This window comes from Passer domesticus, chromosome 4 (genome assembly GCF_036417665.1).
Source record: "Passer domesticus isolate bPasDom1 chromosome 4, bPasDom1.hap1, whole genome shotgun sequence".
Lineage (NCBI taxonomy): Eukaryota > Metazoa > Chordata > Aves > Passeriformes > Passeridae > Passer > Passer domesticus.
In genome coordinates, this window is record NC_087477.1 from 39,461,370 (window position 1) to 39,480,798 (window position 19,429).

The 19,429-nt window shown below is 38.9% G+C and overlaps 1 protein-coding gene across 1 annotated transcript in view; it reads left to right on the forward strand.

The window, feature by feature from the left end:
- The first annotated feature begins 2,553 nt into the window (after positions 1-2,553).
- CENPC (centromere protein C) overlaps positions 2,554-19,429 on the forward strand; it is a 200,740-nt gene continuing 183,864 nt past the window's right edge. The window contains exons 1-17 of the mRNA XM_064419265.1: positions 2,554-2,628; positions 3,295-3,350; positions 4,390-4,451; positions 4,773-4,870; positions 5,926-6,016; positions 6,119-6,338; positions 7,199-7,402; positions 7,577-7,950; positions 8,599-9,424; positions 9,987-10,019; positions 11,204-11,271; positions 12,428-12,496; positions 14,010-14,114; positions 14,916-15,014; positions 17,632-17,730; positions 18,001-18,155; positions 18,583-18,673. Coding sequence (XP_064275335.1) covers positions 2,554-2,628; positions 3,295-3,350; positions 4,390-4,451; positions 4,773-4,870; positions 5,926-6,016; positions 6,119-6,338; positions 7,199-7,402; positions 7,577-7,950; positions 8,599-9,424; positions 9,987-10,019; positions 11,204-11,271; positions 12,428-12,496; positions 14,010-14,114; positions 14,916-15,014; positions 17,632-17,730; positions 18,001-18,155; positions 18,583-18,673 — 2,725 coding nt within the window. The remainder of the gene's footprint in view (positions 2,629-3,294; positions 3,351-4,389; positions 4,452-4,772; positions 4,871-5,925; positions 6,017-6,118; positions 6,339-7,198; positions 7,403-7,576; positions 7,951-8,598; positions 9,425-9,986; positions 10,020-11,203; positions 11,272-12,427; positions 12,497-14,009; positions 14,115-14,915; positions 15,015-17,631; positions 17,731-18,000; positions 18,156-18,582; positions 18,674-19,429) is intronic.

Below are 19,429 nucleotides of genomic sequence, written 5' to 3' on the forward strand. Positions count from 1 at the left end.
GCCTGTTTCTCAATCTGTTCCTACTTTTTATCAAAAGTCTGTGCAGGTGCCCAGCATGATCATACTAAAAAGGCTCTGGGAAAGTGAATTTTGGGGTGCTGATCTTCCGAATCTACAATGTTGTCACAGTGCTACCAAGCTAGAGGATTATAGGGTTACCTGGAACCTGAGACCTGCTTTATCTCTTTTCCTTTTTTTTTTTTTTTTTTGTTCATAGCAGTGAAAGCTTGTATTTGTCTAGGACTGATGCACAATTCCTGTGGAGCAGCTGAAGCTTGCTGTCTTCCTGCCACAATGAAGAACTGTCTTTCCACTAGAGCACTTCAAATAGCTTTCTTTCACAGTGTTATTCTTTGAAAGAGCAGTTGATTTGCAGGAATGACGTTTTTATCAGTAATGAAAATCCTTCTCACTCAAATGCTTTCTTGAAGAGTTTGCTCATATTCATCAAGCTTTCTCTGAATTTCTATCACTCTTAATAGATGCAGTTAATTAATTTGTGCATGCCAAGTATTAAGCAGCCAGATCAACTTTTCTCTGGTTAGTCATCAGGTTTCTTTAATATTAGGAGTAGTGAGGATTCTGTGTGAGGGTCTCAATACTCTTAACAAGACTGCTTTGATGGATCAGATGGATTTTTTATTATCTACACCACAAGTAAAAAGTAGATGTTCCCATATTATTTTCCCACCCTTTTCCTATGTACAGTGAAATATGTGATTGCTTATTAAAAAGATAAAGCTATTCAAGAATAGTGGTATATAGCAACTCTGGCACCATTTAGGCTGTCACCTCTTCATGGCTTTTCACATCCTGAAATAATGCGGCTTTGAGCTAGGCACAGAGTTAGTACACCTGTCAGACTCGTCATGAAATACAAGTAAAGATTTTAGATAAGTTTATGATCTTCATGTTTGTTATTTTCTTTGTGTCTTTGAAACAATGTGGATGTAGGCCAGTAGTTTTAGGAAAGGAACTGAATTTCAGCCAAAAGCTGAAATTAACTTGAAAGTTTATCAATCTCTGTGCAATTACAGAAAGCAAATGTGCAGCAATCTAAACCTTTGTCCAAAAGTTGATAATTTGACCAGAGACCTTTTGAATATTTATTTTAGTAAAGGTATATTGTGTGTGGTTGATTAAGTAGCTGGTGCACGTGCTTATCCATGGTGCACAAAGTTATTGATGCTCAAGCTTAAAGGTGCCGTAAGATCCATAAGCATTCCATAAGCATTGCTCACAGCAGAGCTGTGTTGGTGACGTGCATCCTTTTGTGTGGCACAGGTGAGAGACAGGGAAGGAATGTTAAGTTACTACTACCGCCAGCAGCATACAAGTTTAAATTTCATAGGAAAAAAGCTGCAGCTCTGATTTGATGCATACTGAGCAGCACCCTCTTCACAAAGTGATCTAAACGATTTTCGTGAAAAGAAAGTGCTAACCTCCCACGCTATGATGTACTTCGGGCTTTTCCTTTGGTGGTCAGAAATGGACAAGACCTGGTGTTCCGGTCACAAGTGTGTGATAAAAAACCTCACTTAAAACTGTGTATTTGAGCAGTGTTTTGCCGGCACTGTGAGGTACTGCGACCTTACGTTCTCAAGCAGTAGTTGTTTTTTGCTCGTTGTTGAGTTCTTCAGTAGAATTTTAAAGAAAAAATTGCAACGCCGCGTGGTGACAAGGGATGCTTTGTAGCGCTTGGAAACCCGAAGGTTTGAACTGGCGTTTCCCACGGGCGCAATAAAAGAACGGGAAGAATCCCGCGCCCGTCCCCTCAGAAAAAGGCGGACCGGACGGGCGCAGCAGCTCCTTCTGCGCAGGCGCAACAGCCGCGCGCGCCTAAATGAGCTGCCCTGCCGGGCGCGCGGCAGCCGCCGACCAATGGGACGGTGCCGGGGGGGCGTGGCCGGGGCGCTGCCGCCTACCGGCCGTGCGCGCGCCCGCCGGCAAAGGCGCGCGAGGTTTGAAGGCGGCGCTGGGGGCGCGCGCGCGCGCCGGCCCCGGTCCGGGATGGCGGAGACCTTGGTGAGAGAGCGCGGCAGCGGCAGGGCTCGGTGTCTCTGTATGTCTGCGTCGCTGTCTGCGTGTGTGTCTCTGTCTGTCTGTCTGTCTGGTTTGTTGTGGGCGGCGGCCGGGCCCGTCCGTTGCGCAGAGGCGCGGCCCTGGGCGCGCTCCTGAGGGGAGGGACGGGGCCGCCCTGAGGAGAGCGAGGCTGGCTTTGGGGTTCCGCGCTCGCTCCGGGTCCGGGCGGGTGGCACCGACATTTGTGCTCGGAGGGCTGGGCTGTCGGGAGCCGCGTTCCCCTCAGCGCGCCGCTGTCTGGGCCGGACCCCGTTCCCCTCAGGCTGCCTCTGGAGAGCCGACTTCCACGGGAGGGCGGGCACATCCAGAGCAGGACGCTTGTGCAGCCACGCTAGAATCGTGCCTAAGTTTTAAAATTGTTCATGTGTAGCGCGACTCGAACACAATAATAAATGAACTGTTAAAGGCTCTTTTAGGTCCTTGACAGAATTTTTAATTCCTTTAGTGCGCGAGGTCACTTGCCAGTGCATTATGGTGCGCTCTGCTGCGAAGCGAAGGGGGTTTAAGTTTTTGTTCGAGTGCCGGACTGACGGCGGAGTGTGCTTCGTATGGTTTCTGAAGTGATGGCTTGTGGTCAGTTGTTTTCCCGTGTCACTTGTATCCTCCTTTTGCCGATGATGAAAATTTGCAGTGAAATCTATCCATATAGAGTGATTATTTTTGATACCGGAAGTAATATCCAAAGGGGAATCGCAATGAAATGCAAAGTACCGTCATGTGGCAAACTTCCGAACAACATGCAGAATTCTCTTGTGTTAGGATTAGATATTGCTAAATATTCTAAATTTACATGAATCAGGAAGAGGTTATAGTTGTTTTTCAGCTAAACATTAACATTTTTTTGAGATTTTCCTGTCACATTTGTGAAGAGCTGCACTCTGCTTTGCTGTAGAATTTTTCTTGCCCTTCATTCCCATTTTATCCTCTACAACCATTGCTGGTTCCCAGGTCAGCAGCCTTATTTGGTTACACAGAGGATGTGCTGCTGCTTGAATTATTACTGCTCTAGTTGTGGTAAATGGCTGGGGTCCTGTCTGCTGTTTGAATGACTGGTTATACTTGGGTTTCAATTGTATGAAGAGGCACTGTGGCAGTCTAAGAAAAACAGTGCTGCAATAACTCCCCCTCTCCCACTACTTCAAGAATCCTCGAGATCTGCTAACTTGTTTTTCTATCGAGTGTCATCATGCTTGGTAAAAATTGATTCTTATTTCTTCACAGAATCGTTTTAAAAGAGACTACAGAGCAAGATTCTGCCATGGAGGAGGGTAATTTGCATTTAAACACCTATTCTTAGATTCTGGAAAACTTGCCTTGATTTTTATCTTAGAGCTACATGTCAAAACTACTTGATGTACCTTATTAAACTGATCATATGATGTTTCCCAAATTTCTTGTATTTCTTAGTGGTAAGAGGAGCAAGCTCTGTGGGGGGACAAGGCTCCGAGGTTTTCCTTGCTGAGGCAGCAGATTGTGGTGTGGCTGTCCCTAAGGCACCCCTAACTGGGCTGCCCCAGTAGGGAAGCAGTTTTCTGTGCAAACATGTTGCCTTTTAAGGGGTAGAGAAAAAAATGAAGCCCAGGCAGAGTTCCAGCATGTTTGGACCTTGCTGGTAAATGTTAGAGATGGGTTTGAGCATTTGCAGTGCTGTGATGTTCTTTACATGTGTGTTTGTGTCTGTGAAGTTTTTGTTGCTGAAATCCATTTCTGGAAATGCATTTCATGCGCTTACCAAATGTACACATTTAGCTGTTTTTAAAGGTATATCATGATCATTATGGGAGTAAAACTCCATGGCTTTTCTAGTGTTGTTTTGGTTTTGATCAGCACTGTCTGGCTGGTGAATCACTCACATCTTCCCTTTTCATTTGAGCTGGTCACTTGCTTATGGATAGGAAACCTCAGGCCTGGTTCTAGGTCTGCTGAGACTGCATCACTGTGCAGGCAGCATAGTTCCAGGTCTGATTTATTAAAAAATTACTTATTTGAGTGAGACTAGTCAGCCTAAAGCTCATTTACCTCAGGGCTGTTGCAGTAGTTACATGTTTTCTATAATGTAGAGAGAATCCTTCATTTTTATAATCTGTAGCAGTGAGGCTTTTTTTCCTGGAATTCCTACTTAGACAAATTTCTTTGCAGATATCTATGCATGGAAATGGTAGGTAAAAATATATTAAAGTTTGAACTAGAAGAAGTAATAACCTAAAATATTTAGAAGTAAAACTTTGCTTCTTTAATATTCTTTAATATTTGGGATAAGAGCATTTGGCATTTTTGATTGAAAATATTTTTCCCTCTTCTTTCTAGAAATAAGATTGATCTACGGCCAGGTCAAAATGTACTGAAACTCATACAGGATTGCTTTGAAAGTAAGCTCTTATTTGGTGTTTTGCTTGATTTGCTGATAAAAGAAATAATTATTTTATTCCTTGTGTTATATTTAGTGGTAAGTATATAGAAATAAAAAATGGGGATAAAATGGATAAAAATAGTATTTCTCAGGGTTTCTAAGAACAGCCCCTTCTCAGATTTTAAAAACTGTGTCTTAGCCGTCTTATAATCTCTTTCTCAAGCATCTGATTCCTTTCTTGTTTGGATTTACATGACCTTAGTGAGCCTTAGAACTTGTTAAAATAAATAAAACCTGGACAATTCCAAGATTCCCATATTTACTGGTTTTTTCTTCATAGGTTGCAGCAGTGATCTTGCAAGAAACTCTCCAAATTGCTCAACCTTTCTTTTGGATGATGAGAAGAGGACGTCAATCCAGAGACAAAGGCTAAGTTCTGTCAGTGTCATAGTGTAGCACTGGATACAGGTTCATGTGGGTACAAGTTCAGTTCTGTAGCATTTAGTTGTCTATAAGCACCTGTAAAAGTATGTCGGCTACAATTTAATGATCCATGATAGTTGTTGAAAATGTGTGGGTTTTTGTAGTTTGTTGTGCTCTAATAGTAAAAATTCTATAAGTAGAATTATTTAATAGCTTTCTTCCTTGGGTTTTTACTAAAGAAAGCTTCTTCAGCTTTTTGTCCAGTTAATTTTCTCATGGTCTGAGGCTGAAGCACGCTGCCTTATTACCGGTGGTGGGTATGGCTGTCTTGGACTCCACTGGAGTTGGTTGTGGTCACTTTGCCAAGTATATGAGCACAGTTCTTAGCTATCAGATGGGCAGTAAAATTTAAAGGGGATTCATGTAGAAAAGCAGCTGGATAACTCCTGGTAGGTATCTGTACAATAACTTCATATATGTCTGTAACATTGTTGATGAGTGGAAACAAGGTGAAGGCCTTGTTAATGTGCTGCCTGAGAGGATGATGCCAGTAATCTAGACTGTATATTTAGTTTTAATATTTTGATTTTACTTTTTTCTTTTAAGTAGATATTCTGTTAATGGCAGGGTTTAGAAGAGGCAACATTATAATGGTATTTGTTTAATTTAGTCTGATGTTAGAATATAATCTCAAATCAATTCTTGCTTAACCTCAGCCTGTCCTAATACAGGGTAATTAAATAGTTTAAATGTATTCATTCTAATGACAATAATAAGTGGTTTACCTTGAGATTAGCCAGATGTCTAATCTCGAGGTTAAAGCTGCATATAGATTTTTACTGTGCACACTGTTTTACATGTTGTTTGAAATTTACAGTTACTTTTAGAGAGTTTTACACCATAGAAAGTTGAAGTGCTTAGGTGAAATGGAACTGTGATTTGAATGAGTGTGAATTAAGGGAAGAACATAAATTGTATTCATGTTCTATAGAAATGTATATTCCTGTTAAAATACTGTTGCTTTATCAAGTATTTTACTTTGTCTCATTATTTGTTACCAACTATGACAGCACAAGGCAGGGTCAGCCAGCTCTGTGAAAGGAGCCTGTGAGTCTGCAGAACCCTCACCTGCACCACTGCTAAAACCAGTCAGCAGCAGAGGTTGGTCGCACTGATGCTAATTAAGGTTTTTAAAGTAACTATTTCTTGAGATTTTGTACGGTTTTAAATAAAAGAATTAAACTTGCTCTATATATATGGCAGGACAGTCATGTGAATCACACTTGAAGCCTGCAACACCTGATTATGTAGCTACTTCTGAAAAGACAGAGTCTCCTGTGTCTAAAAGTGAAAAAAAAGATACTTTAAAAGATGTTGAAGCACCGTTCCAGCATCCAGCTGTGCCATTGGACCCTGAGAATGATCGTAGGTCTGTTGGATCACCTTTGCCTGTGGAGGAAGCGAAAAGTTCTCCTGTAGTTAAGTAAGTAGAGCTGACCATGGTTGTGGTGTCATATTCCAGGTGTGCCCCCCACCTCAGGGGAAATTGAGTTTGGATTGTGAACTCATAAAAAATAATTGAAAGGTTTTTAGGAAGTTCTATATCTGGGTTTAGAAAGGGCAGAATTATATTTTATTTAATATTATGGTGATAAAAAGTGCAATACCCAAGTGAAGGAAGCCTGTCAAAATAAATTTAAACTCTTTTTTCCAGGAAAGTGCACCAAAGTATCACCTTCTCAGATCGTCTAGACTTCTTCAGTGAATCCTGTTGACAGCATTGACTTTAAAAGTTAACAACATTTGTTAAAGCAGAAATGAGCAGTCATTGTTCCTCTCGCTTTGCTTTATTCAAAGTAAAATAACTTCAGTTGTGATTGTTATCTCCTTGTTGGAAGACTTGAAGCTGAACTGCAGCACTGGCCAGTGTCCTGGCCACAGTTCTGCTTTCCTAGTGGTCTGAATCTCTGGGGTAGATCATAAAGATGGACTGACACTGATCCCATTGACTCCCTTTGATGGAATGAGATTGGAAAGACAGTGCACCTACAGTCTAGGAAACCTCACAATTTCTCAAGCACATCCTCCTAAAATTAGGAATTTGTCTTGCTGAGCAGCCTTTACTTTGATCAAGAGTCACATGCTGACTCCATGTTGCCTGTGGGCACTTGCTTCTATACTGGAAAGCACTACTGCTAACCAGTGTTGCAGCAAGTTTCCAGAGGGAAGCTCATTCATAGGAAGTGAGATGCTGTCAGCAGGAGCATCTGTTCATCCTCACAATACTTTATTGTGCACTCAGGATTTATAGCAGCATATTTGAATGCTGTTTCTCATTCATAGATTTCATTTTGATAACTGGAGTACGCCAGCTGCAGCAAAGAGCCATGGAGAAGTGGAAAATTTGGAAGGAGCTCAGCCTGGGAGAGATGAGCAGGTTGTTCCTGTGCAAGGAACAGAACGTGTTACTGCATCATCCGCCCAGACAGAGAAGACTTTCTCTTCAGCTGTCTTAGCAGCTGTAGCAACAAGAACACTTGTACAGAGGTTTGTATGGAGGCTGAATGTGGAACATATGATGGATGAGCTTTATAATAATTCTTTTGAGGAACATTCTGTGCTGTGTCTAGGTGTGGGGAGTTACCTCTAGATTTGGAAGACTGAAAGTCAATTTCCCCCCCATCCTGATTGATATGAATGTTTTTTCCCTCCATTCTTTAGATATTCAACTTCCATATCACCACCATCACCTTGTCCTGTGAAATATCAAGAAATAGAAGATGAATGTGAATTTTTAATTGATGAGTCAGGTGATGCATCTTTTACTTCTTGGTTTTCAATACCTACTAAGAACAAAAAATCAAAAAATGATGGCTCTGCAGCTCCCATTTCTAAACCTCAGCCCTCTGAAAAGGAAAAGACACGGAATAAGAAAGTCAAGAACAGAAAAGAACAGGTTAAAGCACTTAGTAAACAGGAAGAGGATCATCTGGATGTTGGAGCTTTTGACTTCAAAGAAACGTCAGTGTCAGATCCAATCTCTAATAGTGAAGAAAGTGTCCTTAAATCTGAAAGTCGAAAGAGTACTTGTGTGGGTAAGTTAACAGCTCTTCAGACTTTTCCTTACAGGTCACATCACTGGATTATTTTCTGGTGTTTTATAAGAAAATTATAACAAAGTAGATGATAGACATCAATAGATTCCTTCTTTGGTGTTTCAGTTACGCAGTTAGATTTGGGTGAGACAGAAAGGCAGTGAGACAGTGTCTTCACTTTTTTCACCACATCCTTTGCCTTTCCTGTTAGATCATTAACAATTAAATTAGCAGTGTTGCCTTTTTGTATGAAGAGTCATAGCAAGGAGGTACCCAACAAGCTTTTGTTCCTCTCGCCATAGAAAGGCAGTTATTTGGACAGAAAGGGGATTGATTTTTAGGAGTTATTTGTGAAGGGTTTTGTAGCATGAAACACTGAAAACTGGAAAGCAGACTGAATGTAACATTTCTGCCCCTTTTTTTATTAGGAAATACTGGAAGTGCACCAAAAAGTTTATTGTAGACTATACTTTAATGAAAGCCTTCTTTTAGCCAGTGGTTCTAAAACTGGTTTTGTGATACCTCTTTTTTTTATTATTTTTCCCCATTTTGATTCTTTGGGGTTTTTTTGTGCATGCAGATGTCAACATATATCTTCAGGTTTAATGGGAAAAGGTATCAATGTCCAAATATTTTGTGTATTGACAGGAAAGACTAAAAAGGATGCACTTAGACAAGACTCTCCAAACCAGAAAAAGAACACATCATGGAAACCAGAAGCTGAAGAACTGATGTTGTCATGGGCTGGATTGGAAGCGGAACCACCTGATGAGGAGCAGTGTGAAACAAGGATGCCAAGTGAGGATTTGCCTATGCCCTCATCTGGGCATCAGAAAGAGCAGACTGTGTCACTGAAGAAGTCTCTCAGGTCTTCCAAGAATCTGTGGTTGGCTTCTAAAGCTTCTAAACATTTAGTTAAGAAGAAACAAACTGCTAATCAGAAACTTCCAAAAGTCAAAGTAGCTAAGAGAAGGACAGTAACTCCGAGGAAAAAGCTTAAAATATCTGTCCAGAAAAGTAGCAATAACAAACCTCAGTTACAAAAAGAGGAGAGTTCTGACAGTGAATCTGGTGAAGAAGAGCTTGAAAGGGAGCCTTTGGAACGGAATGAAGTGTGTACCACATCTTTGCATGAGAAGGAGACTCCTGTGATTCAGAAGTTGTCTAAGGCTGAAAAGCCTAGAAATATGTTACACACACCAGAGTCACCTGGTGGTGCCAAGAACAGAACTCCTCTAAAAGCGCTCCAGCATCCTGTGGAGAGTGTGAAGAATCATGGAAAGAAATGGTCTGCCAAATCTTTAGGGAAGATAACCACAAAGACTCCACACAGAACGAATAAAGCTCTTCGCTCAAGCCCTGAAAGCCCTGAGTCTCAAACAGATTCTGACAGCTCTTCCGTACAGGACATGGCAAGGAAAAAAGAGATGTTACCAGATGTGAAAATAAAAAGTAACAAAAGAAAACATAACAGGTAGCATGGATCACAGTAAGCCTTTTGTGTGATTGTTTACAAATGTGGTGTATAACTTGGTAGATAATCAAATGTATCTTGTCAGCTTTTAAGCAGTGATGGCCCAGTTCAGGTATGTGGTAGTTTGAGGCTGGTTGAATAGTTAATAGAGAAACCAAGCAGTTTAATCAACATGCTTTTCTCAAAGCTGGTGCCATACTTAGTGTCTCCTGCATGAGGAAACTTGTTGTAGTTGAAGTCTTGTGAGACTTGCAGAGCAGATCTAGTTTAACACAACCCCACCACCCATGGAATAACTTCACTGTCAAGTTTGTTACTTTTTAAAAATAAATTTAGAAAATACAGCATTTAATTCTTCAGCTATATTTTTTTTGTCAATCTAAAGACTAAGTTCAAGTGGTATAAAACCTAGTTTATAATCATTGGTCTTTGCACTGCTTTTTAATTTTTTTTAATGTCTTTTTTATAGTTTTCTTCACGACATAAAATTATTGGCCTACAGGTTCCTTTAATTAAGTTTACTTAACACCAAATATAATAAGAATATTCTTTTCTTTTCTAGGGATTCCTTTGAGAAGGTTGAGAGTTGCCCAAGGTAATTTCCCGAGTTGTCTGAAAAATGTTACTTTAATCCTGCTTCTGCCCCACGGAGTTCCCCTGAGGCTGGGGTGCAGCTGCTGTGTTCTGTGCCCTACTGGTGAAACACTGAGTAGGACAGGATTGTGATTCCTGCTTGAGGGCTTTAAATACTGTGCTAATACACTTAATAAAGTAATACAATTTTTCTTCCTGTCATGAATAGGGGGTCATAATAAGCTTCTTGCCTTTGGGGATTTCTTTCCTTTGAGGCTTGCTTCCACATTAGTGTGTAATTTTTGTACAGAAAGATCAGTGCTCCTAGAACTAATGACAGCTGCACTAATAAAATTGATGTCAAGTAGGGTATAGAACTCTTATCTACAATCCAAACTCTTTGTGCATGTACATAGGCATGTATCTTCCTCTTTCATGAGAGGGAAAGTTAATCACAAAGCAAACAGGAGTGGCAGTCTGTCAATTTATTAAATTCTTATGCAGTCATTGTACTGAAGATGTTGGGGGCTGTATTTCTAAGGGGAACCTACTACAGACTGACTTGGACAAATTTGCAGTGTAGATTTGCTAACCTAGGTAATTTAGATGCACCTTTTGGAGTTGGGGTGGATAACAGCTGGACTTCACTGGCACAGTAAAAGCAGTGAAGCACAGCCTCAAATGGGGGAAGAAGGAAGGTCAAGGGTGCTGATTCTAAGTCTGTAGGAGAAGTTCTGTTACAAGTGGCTTGATTGTTGGAGTTATATGTGTAAATTGTTGCCATTTTATGGGGGAGGTTTCATGACATACTCCATATTATTTTACTGTCCTTTTCTTAGAGTATGCAAAACAACTCTTTAAAGCACTTTTATAATTATGGTATATGGAAAATTGTAAGGTAATGCTACAGAGTGGGGGGAGAAGGTCTGTTCTGGAATGGATAAAAAAGAAAAAAGTTTAGGAAACCTCTTTAGGGAGGAGGTGTGAACACTAATTGTCTGCCTGATGACCAAGTAGGGGAGTAGTTCATGTACTTCGATTTCTAGGGAGGAGTCATTTGCTTCAGTGTCTAATTAGTATAGATTTGTTTAAAAGCAAAATAGAGCCCAGCCCACATGATCTAAAAAAACTTAAATTCACTATTCTTGGTAGTGCTGTAATGTTCCTTTGACATGTTCAAGCAGGTGTATTTTTTTCCCTTTGCAGTGGGCCTGTTCTAGAAGATAGACTTACTTCCAGCACTAAATCTCCTGAGCTGGTCGGTGTATCTTCAGGTATTGTTTGAACTTTGTAATTCATTGCATTTTATGCATAAGCTTCTTATAAACTGTGACTGACAGCTCAGTAATTTCTGTTGTATTCAGCTTGTGCAAAAGAAGAAATGCAGATTTTATTGGCTGTGGTTACATTTCTGTCCAAGTGTATGGTACAGCATGCCAGCTTTATGTGGTTAGCTTTGGGAGGACACAGCCCTCCATGTTTTGGCATCATGCATACCAGGATAAAGTTATTCTTTATAAAATACTTTGAACAACATTTTCAGGCTCAGTTTGTACCAGTTTGATGCTATGTGATGGTCCCATATGCAGTCACTTCAGGTAAACCTGAGCCAAATTACAGCACTGATGGGGTCATGGCCTGTTCCCCAAAGAATACTTTGGTTTGGTGTTTTTTGGGGGGTGGAGTTGTTTGGGGTTTTTTTTTTGTTCGTTTTTGTTTTTTTTTTGTTTTTGTTTTTTTTTTGTTTTTTTTTTTTTTTTGTTTTTTGGTTTTTTTGGTGGGTTTTTTTTTGGTTTTTTTTGGGGAGGGTTGTTTGCTTTGTTGTGTTAGGGGTTTTTTTGTTTGTTGTTTGGTTTTATGTTTGGGGGCTTTTGTGTGGGGAGGGTTATTATTATTTGTTTTGTTTCAGTTTTAAATTTCACTGCACAAGTTTCACATGTTGTCATAATGAACATGAGCCCTGGAGATACGAAGTCTTTTCATTTGTGCTTCAGAGTCAGATGTGAATGTTATTAGTCCACGCAATGCTTTTTTTAGATACCTAGTTTTGTGTATGTTCTGGCAAAAAATTTGTTCTGAAGTTAGATTTCAGTGGTATAAATCTGAATGACCTTGCACTTTGATCAATAATATTATGTGTATAGTTTATAATTTGTCAATGTTCACTTTATCAAGAAGGATAGGTCTGAGGAGTATTTACTTGAATGTATAGTTTTCAAGTAATTTTTAATTTTACTCTGTTTAAAGCTAATTACAGATACTGTTTATGTACACTGGATTTCATATATGTTTATAGCAAGAGGTATTGGTGGAAGCACTGTCCTTGGGACTTCTGTTTGTGTTACTTTTGGTTGCTTCTAGTCGGCATATTGAATAAAAGTCAGGAATAATAAATGCCTTTGGTGATGGGATTTTTGAATGTGTTTTCAGATAATTCTGAAGACTTGAATTGCAAATTAAGACACCTGATGTCAGATGAAATAGCAAAGCATAAAATAGGTAAGAGTATTTTAACATGTCATAAGTGTCTAAATGCAGATGCATTTTCAACTGGATGTAAATGTTGCTGAAGGACACACAGACAAACACCTTGAAATGGGTTCATTTCTTCATAAGCATTTACAGATAGGGTTTGTTACTTCTTCAGGCCTTCAGCCCATCTCTTAATTTGAAAATTACTTTTTAAAACTTCTAGTGTTTCTTTTTTTGTTGCTCCATTCAACAATTATCTTTTTAACTGCCACACTTCGGTTTTTCATGGTATTGTGTTAAGGAAACTTTCAGATCTGACCATCCTGGTGCCACTCTGGCAGTCACACTCCCACCACCACACACTTAAAGTCCTGGGACTGAGACCCCTTTACAGTGGGTGGCTCTGGTGCCCTGACAGGTGCCCCCTTTGACCCTCTACACAGCCAGACAAGGTTTCCTTGCTGGTTTGACTCTGAGTTTCTCATAGCAGAGTCTCAGACCTCTGGTTCCTTCAAGTAATTTTATGGTGTAGAAACAGAATAACAGCTTAAACTGGAACAAAGGACTATCTGGGCTTTTGTACCCCTGAATGTATTCCTAAAAAACTGAGTCAGGACAAACTCTTACTGTACAGTGAGAGCAGTAAGAGTTTGAATTGGTTTTATGCAGTAAAATTGAGGGTGCAAATAACCTGCCTTCTGTGGTGGTCTGAGTCTGGATAGGATGGAACAATGGGCAGGCAGTCAGTTGTAGTCCCACTCTCGTCTGTTTTACATTGTTGGTGCTTTTTATTGGCTTCATTATTACTTTATGCACAACACTTTAGTTGTCTACCTTCAAAAACTGTTTCAGCAACTGTTTCGTATTTACCATTTTTAACATTTAAATATTCTTTATTAATTTGCTTTGAGATCTTAAAGGGCTTTTACTCTTCTTAAAATATGATACTGTATTCATATATGGCAGCTTACACAACTTGAAAGTTGAGACTGTGAACAGTCTTCAGCATTTATCTGAGAAATCCTGGAAATGTGTGGAGTTTCTTTTCACAAAAGTGTTGCTCTTCTGGACCCTGGGAACAGGACTTCTGAATCTGGAAGAGAAGGATGTACTTAGGCAGTCTCTGTTACCCTCCCCTTCCCATAACTGAGGCAGTGCCTTTTCATAGTTACTGGTGAAATCCCCCAGATTCAGACAAGATTCTTAGTCTTTGTCGAGAACTTTATCTTCACAGGTGTAGCATGTTTGCTGTCCTTGAGCTCCTAATGTCTGTGTATCAGTGGGTCACTAAGATATATAGAAGGAAATCTAATGTTAAGTCAGGGTAGTGATTGTTGAAGAAGAAGGAGGGTGAAATACTGATTTATGCAAAAGAAGGCATTTGGTGATACTTGAATTCTGTTTTCTTGTGATAGCAATGTGATAAAAATATTGGCTGGGAAGGGCTGACCCACATGTGGTACAGAACAAGAAAGAATACTTGTTATTTTTTGTCTCTGAATTTTTCTTTCATACTTAATGACTTCATCCTTCAAATCAGTTATGCCTTCCAACACACCTAATGTTCGTCGGACAAAAAGGATACGGATGAAACCTCTGGAATACTGGAGAGGCGAGCGCATAAACTATTCTGTGGAGCCTTCAGGTATTAGTTCCAAAATACGAATATTTGCTTCCTTCTGATAAAGCACAAAAGAAAAATCCGAGTTGATCTCGTGCTGTGCAAGCCTTGAGATGCTTACTACTGGGTAACTTTTAAACAAAAGATTATTTGTGGTCTCCAGTTACTTACCATGTAGTTTTCTGCTCTTCTGACACTCCTGTGTCAGCTGAAAATAATATCAGCAGAGCATGTTAAGTACTTTTACCTTCACTGTTGAGGGAAGAACAGAACAGTTTCTCTGTATTAGTGGGTTTTTTATGTCAGAGATTGCATATGATACTGGAAAAAGAAACAATCTACTGGATCAATCATTGGAGCATTTCTTTTTGTGTGAGGATTCTTTTTGAGAGCAGATACTATAACATTTTATAGTCTCAGTGTAAAATACCCTAAGTTAGAAAATAGATCTTGTTCTCAGGATTTTTTTACTGATAATTCAGCCTAGTTTAGTCCTTTCCTAATTAATTAGTTCACTCAAAAATAGTATTTTTTGTGTCCATAAAAGTGATATTTTGTCTTAAAAAATTATTTGCACGTCATGGCTTTCTGAAATGTTCTTTGAAATTTGATCAACTCATTTTCAAAATGTCTCAAGTTGCATTGCACTTCCAGAGTACTTAATGTTGAAAAGTTTTTTGTTTGTTCTGGCTTTCTAAAGTGATCTGAAAAGTTCAGCATCAAGGAAGTCTATTCTCAGTTGAAATGCTGGTTAGTTGTGCAAGTTTGCATTCTTTTAGATTTACTGTGAGTTAGTGGACTTCGTTTAACTTCCTTTTGTTTCAGGAGGGCTTGTGATGAGTGGACTAGTGCATCCAGAAACAGAATCTCCTAGGAAGAGTAAAAGGAGGAAGGATTGTCCGAAGCAGAAAACAGATAAAACAAGTAGGAACAAAGACTTTTTTCATTTGGATACTTTAAAAAGTCTCTTTAATCAAATGCTCTACTGCTCTAAGATTTTTCTCCTGTAAACACTCAATTGTCTCTCTGGGTGAAAATAATTTTATACCATAATTTATTAATATGATCTGATGAGGAAAAACCTGCTCCTACTGGATCTATTGCAATGCTGTACATTGTCGTAGTAAAATTGTTCACTTTTCAGCGTAAGAAAGGAAGAAATGCTAGACATACCCAGAAGTGCTGCTGTGCCTTTAAAGCAGGGGCTGAAGAGACTAAACTGTATTCATTTTATGTTCAGATCATGATGCTAGTCTGCACGGTTAAGGTATAAAAACTTGTAGCCATTTTACTGATGCCTGTCATACATCTAAAAATGCAGCAGAGAGTGTTAGTAGGGCTTCAAGCTGTTGTAGTTTAAATATAAAATCACAACATGGTAGGTGAAGAGAGAAAGCTTTAAGAACAGTGCATAAAATGGTTAAAAGTGGGCAATAAATGTATTTTTAAGCAAACAGAGACTCTCTGGCCAGTATATAATAAATATATACGTAGTGCTCAGAAAAGAGAGTCAAAGTCCAAAAGCCAAATTATTTTTGCCACGCTCTCTGGAAGATGTTGTAATGCTAAAGAGCCGTTCTTTATGGGGATTGTCTACAACTTTTGCTTGAAGCTGAAACATTTCTCTGTCAAGTTATAGAACTACTAAAACATGTGCTAACAAACATGGAAAATGCTGTATGGTTCTAGTAGTAAACTAATCAGGACTGACATAATAATCAGAGAAATAAGGAAGAAAACAATCACTGTTTCTGATTTTATATGTGTTTCATTTAAGTTTTATTCCTTACCTCGAAAAGAAAGTAGTAGGACTAGAGGAGGTTTAGGGAAAGCCTAGAAGGACTTCTGTAGTGAATTCTCCTCAGCCCTGAAGAAAGTACTATGGAGGTCTGTAAGGAAGAGGTCTAAAACACCTCAGAAATCATGAGTGACATGGAGAAGGGAAATAGAAGTAAATGGTCTTGTTGGGGTTTTCTTCTTGTTTTTTTTAAACACAAGAACTAGAAGGTGTGGAAGGAAGACAATGAGAACTGGGTTATTCAGCAAAATAAGGTGGCCATTCTCACTGTGTACTTCCTGCCCAGAATATTGTGTGTAAAAATATTTATGTAGTTTCAAGGCAAGGACCAGATACATTAATAGGAGTGTAGCTCTAAATATTAGAGCTAATAATTAAATGTAATTTAGTAGCTCTAAATAAAGTGTGGGGGCTCCAGGTAAGAGGTGGAAAGTTGGAAAGTATTCCATTGAATATATTATATTGAGTATATTATTATGGCATTTTGAGGAATGGAAGGAGTACCTGCTTTGGGCCCCTGATAGGAGACAGGACCCTGGTATAGATCAATATTTGATCCAAGTACAGTTTATATTGTAATATAAATCACTTGCAGCCCATGAGAACCTGAGCTGGTAGTGACTGTTCATACTGTATCTTACAAGAACTATTGGTTGCTTCAAGTGCTTTGAACTGTCTTCCAGAAGTGATTGATTTCCTCTGTGACAGACATTCATCCTCAGAAATAGTCTTTCACTCACATCCTTGAGTCTTAGTGATGCATGTAAGGCCTGTCAGCCAAGTAAAATTTCTAGCACAAATTCTTAAATGTTATTGATACAATAAAAATTCTGTTTTTATAGCTATAGAGTTGTACCTGTTGCTGCTTCTTTTTATAGAGAGAAGTTATGTTGGAACAAAGCTGTTCAAACACAGTAACTTTCTTCCTCCCCAACTGTCTTACTGTAAGAGTATTTAAGCTGCAGTGAGTGCCTACAAAGTGCTATAGCTTGCCTTTAGCATGCTTCTTCTGTCTCTGTTTAAAGAAATTTCCTGTGCACTGTAGAGTTAAATTGTCTGCTTAAGAGAATTCTGCAAGAGAGCTTTGGGGTATTTATTCTGCCGTGAACATTCTAAAGCATCTCTTTTCTGTTTGAAAAGCATAGTGTTGTCATCAATTCTTAGGATATTTCTTTCTCTGGAAAAGTCCTTTTTATTATAGCAGTAGTTCTTAGATTTACAACTCAGAGTGAGATTCCTGTAATGTTATTTCTTGAGAAAAGGAAAATTGGACATGTGCTTATCTTTGAACACTTTCTCTCTTAAGTCCCCTGATGTCTGTCAACAATAGGTTGAGCAAAACCACCTGTTCTTCACATTTCATCATGTATTTCATAGTCTCTCGGCATCTGTTGCTAGAAAAACACTTCTCTCAAAACACAGAGTTTAGTTTTGAATAAATACTGTTTTTAATAGCATAGGATAAATAGTTGGCATTTCCCCAGGAAATTCCTTAGGATTTAGAGAGTGTTCATTTATACACAGAAATTATTTCAATGAAAAAGACATTTTCAAAGAATTGTTATGGATGGTTTTCTTTATTTGAAGGAAGAGTATTCAGTCTATTTAGTCACTTATTAAAGGAAATTCAAGTATTTAATGAGTGACATCAGAATTATGGAAAAGTTGCGGTTCAGTTATTAACTTTTTGAAATCTATATTGATTACTTTTTTGGTCTTTTTTTGTTTTCTTTGTCTCCTCAGATAGAGAAGAGATACCTGTAAATTTGGACCACAGCCTAGGTGATGCATCTAAGCCAGCCATTGTACTGGACCCAGTAACAAATAATGAAGTGCATCTAGGTGAGTTGAATGGATGTGACCAAGGGACTTCCTGAATTGTGTAGACTTATGATAAAAAAAAATGTTCATGCCACATTGGGCATAAAAAAATACTCATTTCTCTTCTGGAGAAAGTTCTGAGGGAGACATAAGAAGTGTCCTAATTTTTCAGCTGAATGTTGAGTCTAGCTTTTGGAGGTGTTGCACTGAAACAATATGTATTGCACTGAGCGTGGAACAAGACTAATTATGTGGTAGCATTAATGTTAATCTCCTGGATATTTTTTGTAGATTGTATAAACACTGGAGACAGTCGCACTTACTTCTTCAAAGATGAAGCAGTAGAAATACAAAAAAGTTTGAATACATCTCTTTTTGCAACTGGTAGATTGATTCTGAAGCCATATAAAGAAAAGGGGCACCAATTTGTCGACATGGATACAATAGTAAGTGTGCTTTTAAAAAATTTTTATGAAATGGACTTTGTAAACAGAAGATCTGTTGGGGTGGTTGGAAATAACATATGAAGTTGAGAGGTCCTCCCTGCCCCCCAAAACAAATGAACATTAATTAACTGTTTGCTGAAAGTTCTTTGCATGCACATTGCCCTGCTTTGCTCTGTATTAAATCTGTATGTCCATGTGCTCCTACTTTGTGAATCTTGCAGACAAGATAGAAATCACAGAAAAATAAAACTGGATGGACCCCATCCCCCTTTTGAGTTGTGCATCTTATTTTTCATCAGTATGGGGAAAAGAGATTGCAGCTCTGCTGGCTGATTTGGGTTTTTATCTTTGTTATGTGTGTGCAAGTGTTTTGTTGGATATCTTCCTTAAATTGTGCTAACCTTAGAACCCTTTGGCTTCCATTAAGGCTTTCCATATTATCCATGGCAAAGTTATAGTGACATTACATAACACATCGTATTACCTGACTGCAGGGGACTGCTTCTATGTTCCAGCAGGTGAGTGTGTGTGTGTGTGTCTGAAACCCATTTGTTGCGAGGTGCAGGAGACTAAAGCAGCGTGCTAGGAATCAAAATCAGAGTGACTGAATAGAGAATGGGACAGTACAGGGTGAGGAAGAATGGAATGGGACACAAGACTGGACACGGGTTAATGATCTAATGGTTGAATGCAGGGATACACATACCTCTTGTTTATGTGAGTTGGCCTCAAAGTTTTGATGACACTACCAAGTTCTAGGAGTAAATTTCCCTTGGGATTCTGGTTCTGTCACTAGCTGTAATGTTGAGGAAACATCACAGACAGCCTAATGCTACTAGTAATTAATATAATTGTTTCTGTCACCATATGCTTGCTGATTTTTTCCTGTGTAAAATTGTGAAAATCCATTTGGATCAGTTCACCATATTTTGTGCTTTGTGCTTGTATATAGAAGGTTCAAACTATCTTGTTGAATAGGCTGTAACTTCATATGTTTTCTTGAGAATTTAAAGACCTGATTTTGTATATTCTGATATAAAAGTGGCATGAATTCCATATGGGAGGCTGTTCATCAGTGGGTTAAGACACTAATCTGGAGATTTCATAGTAGTGTTAAGGCAGGCTGTTCATGAAGCTGTAGAGAGCTTTTGTACAGCTTTCTTATGAAGAGGCTTATCTTTAGAAAATGAAGAATTAGCCCATTTTTTCCCTGTTAACTTTTCAGCACAGTGTCCTGACTGAACAATCATTGCTCAGTTAATGCTTGATGCTTT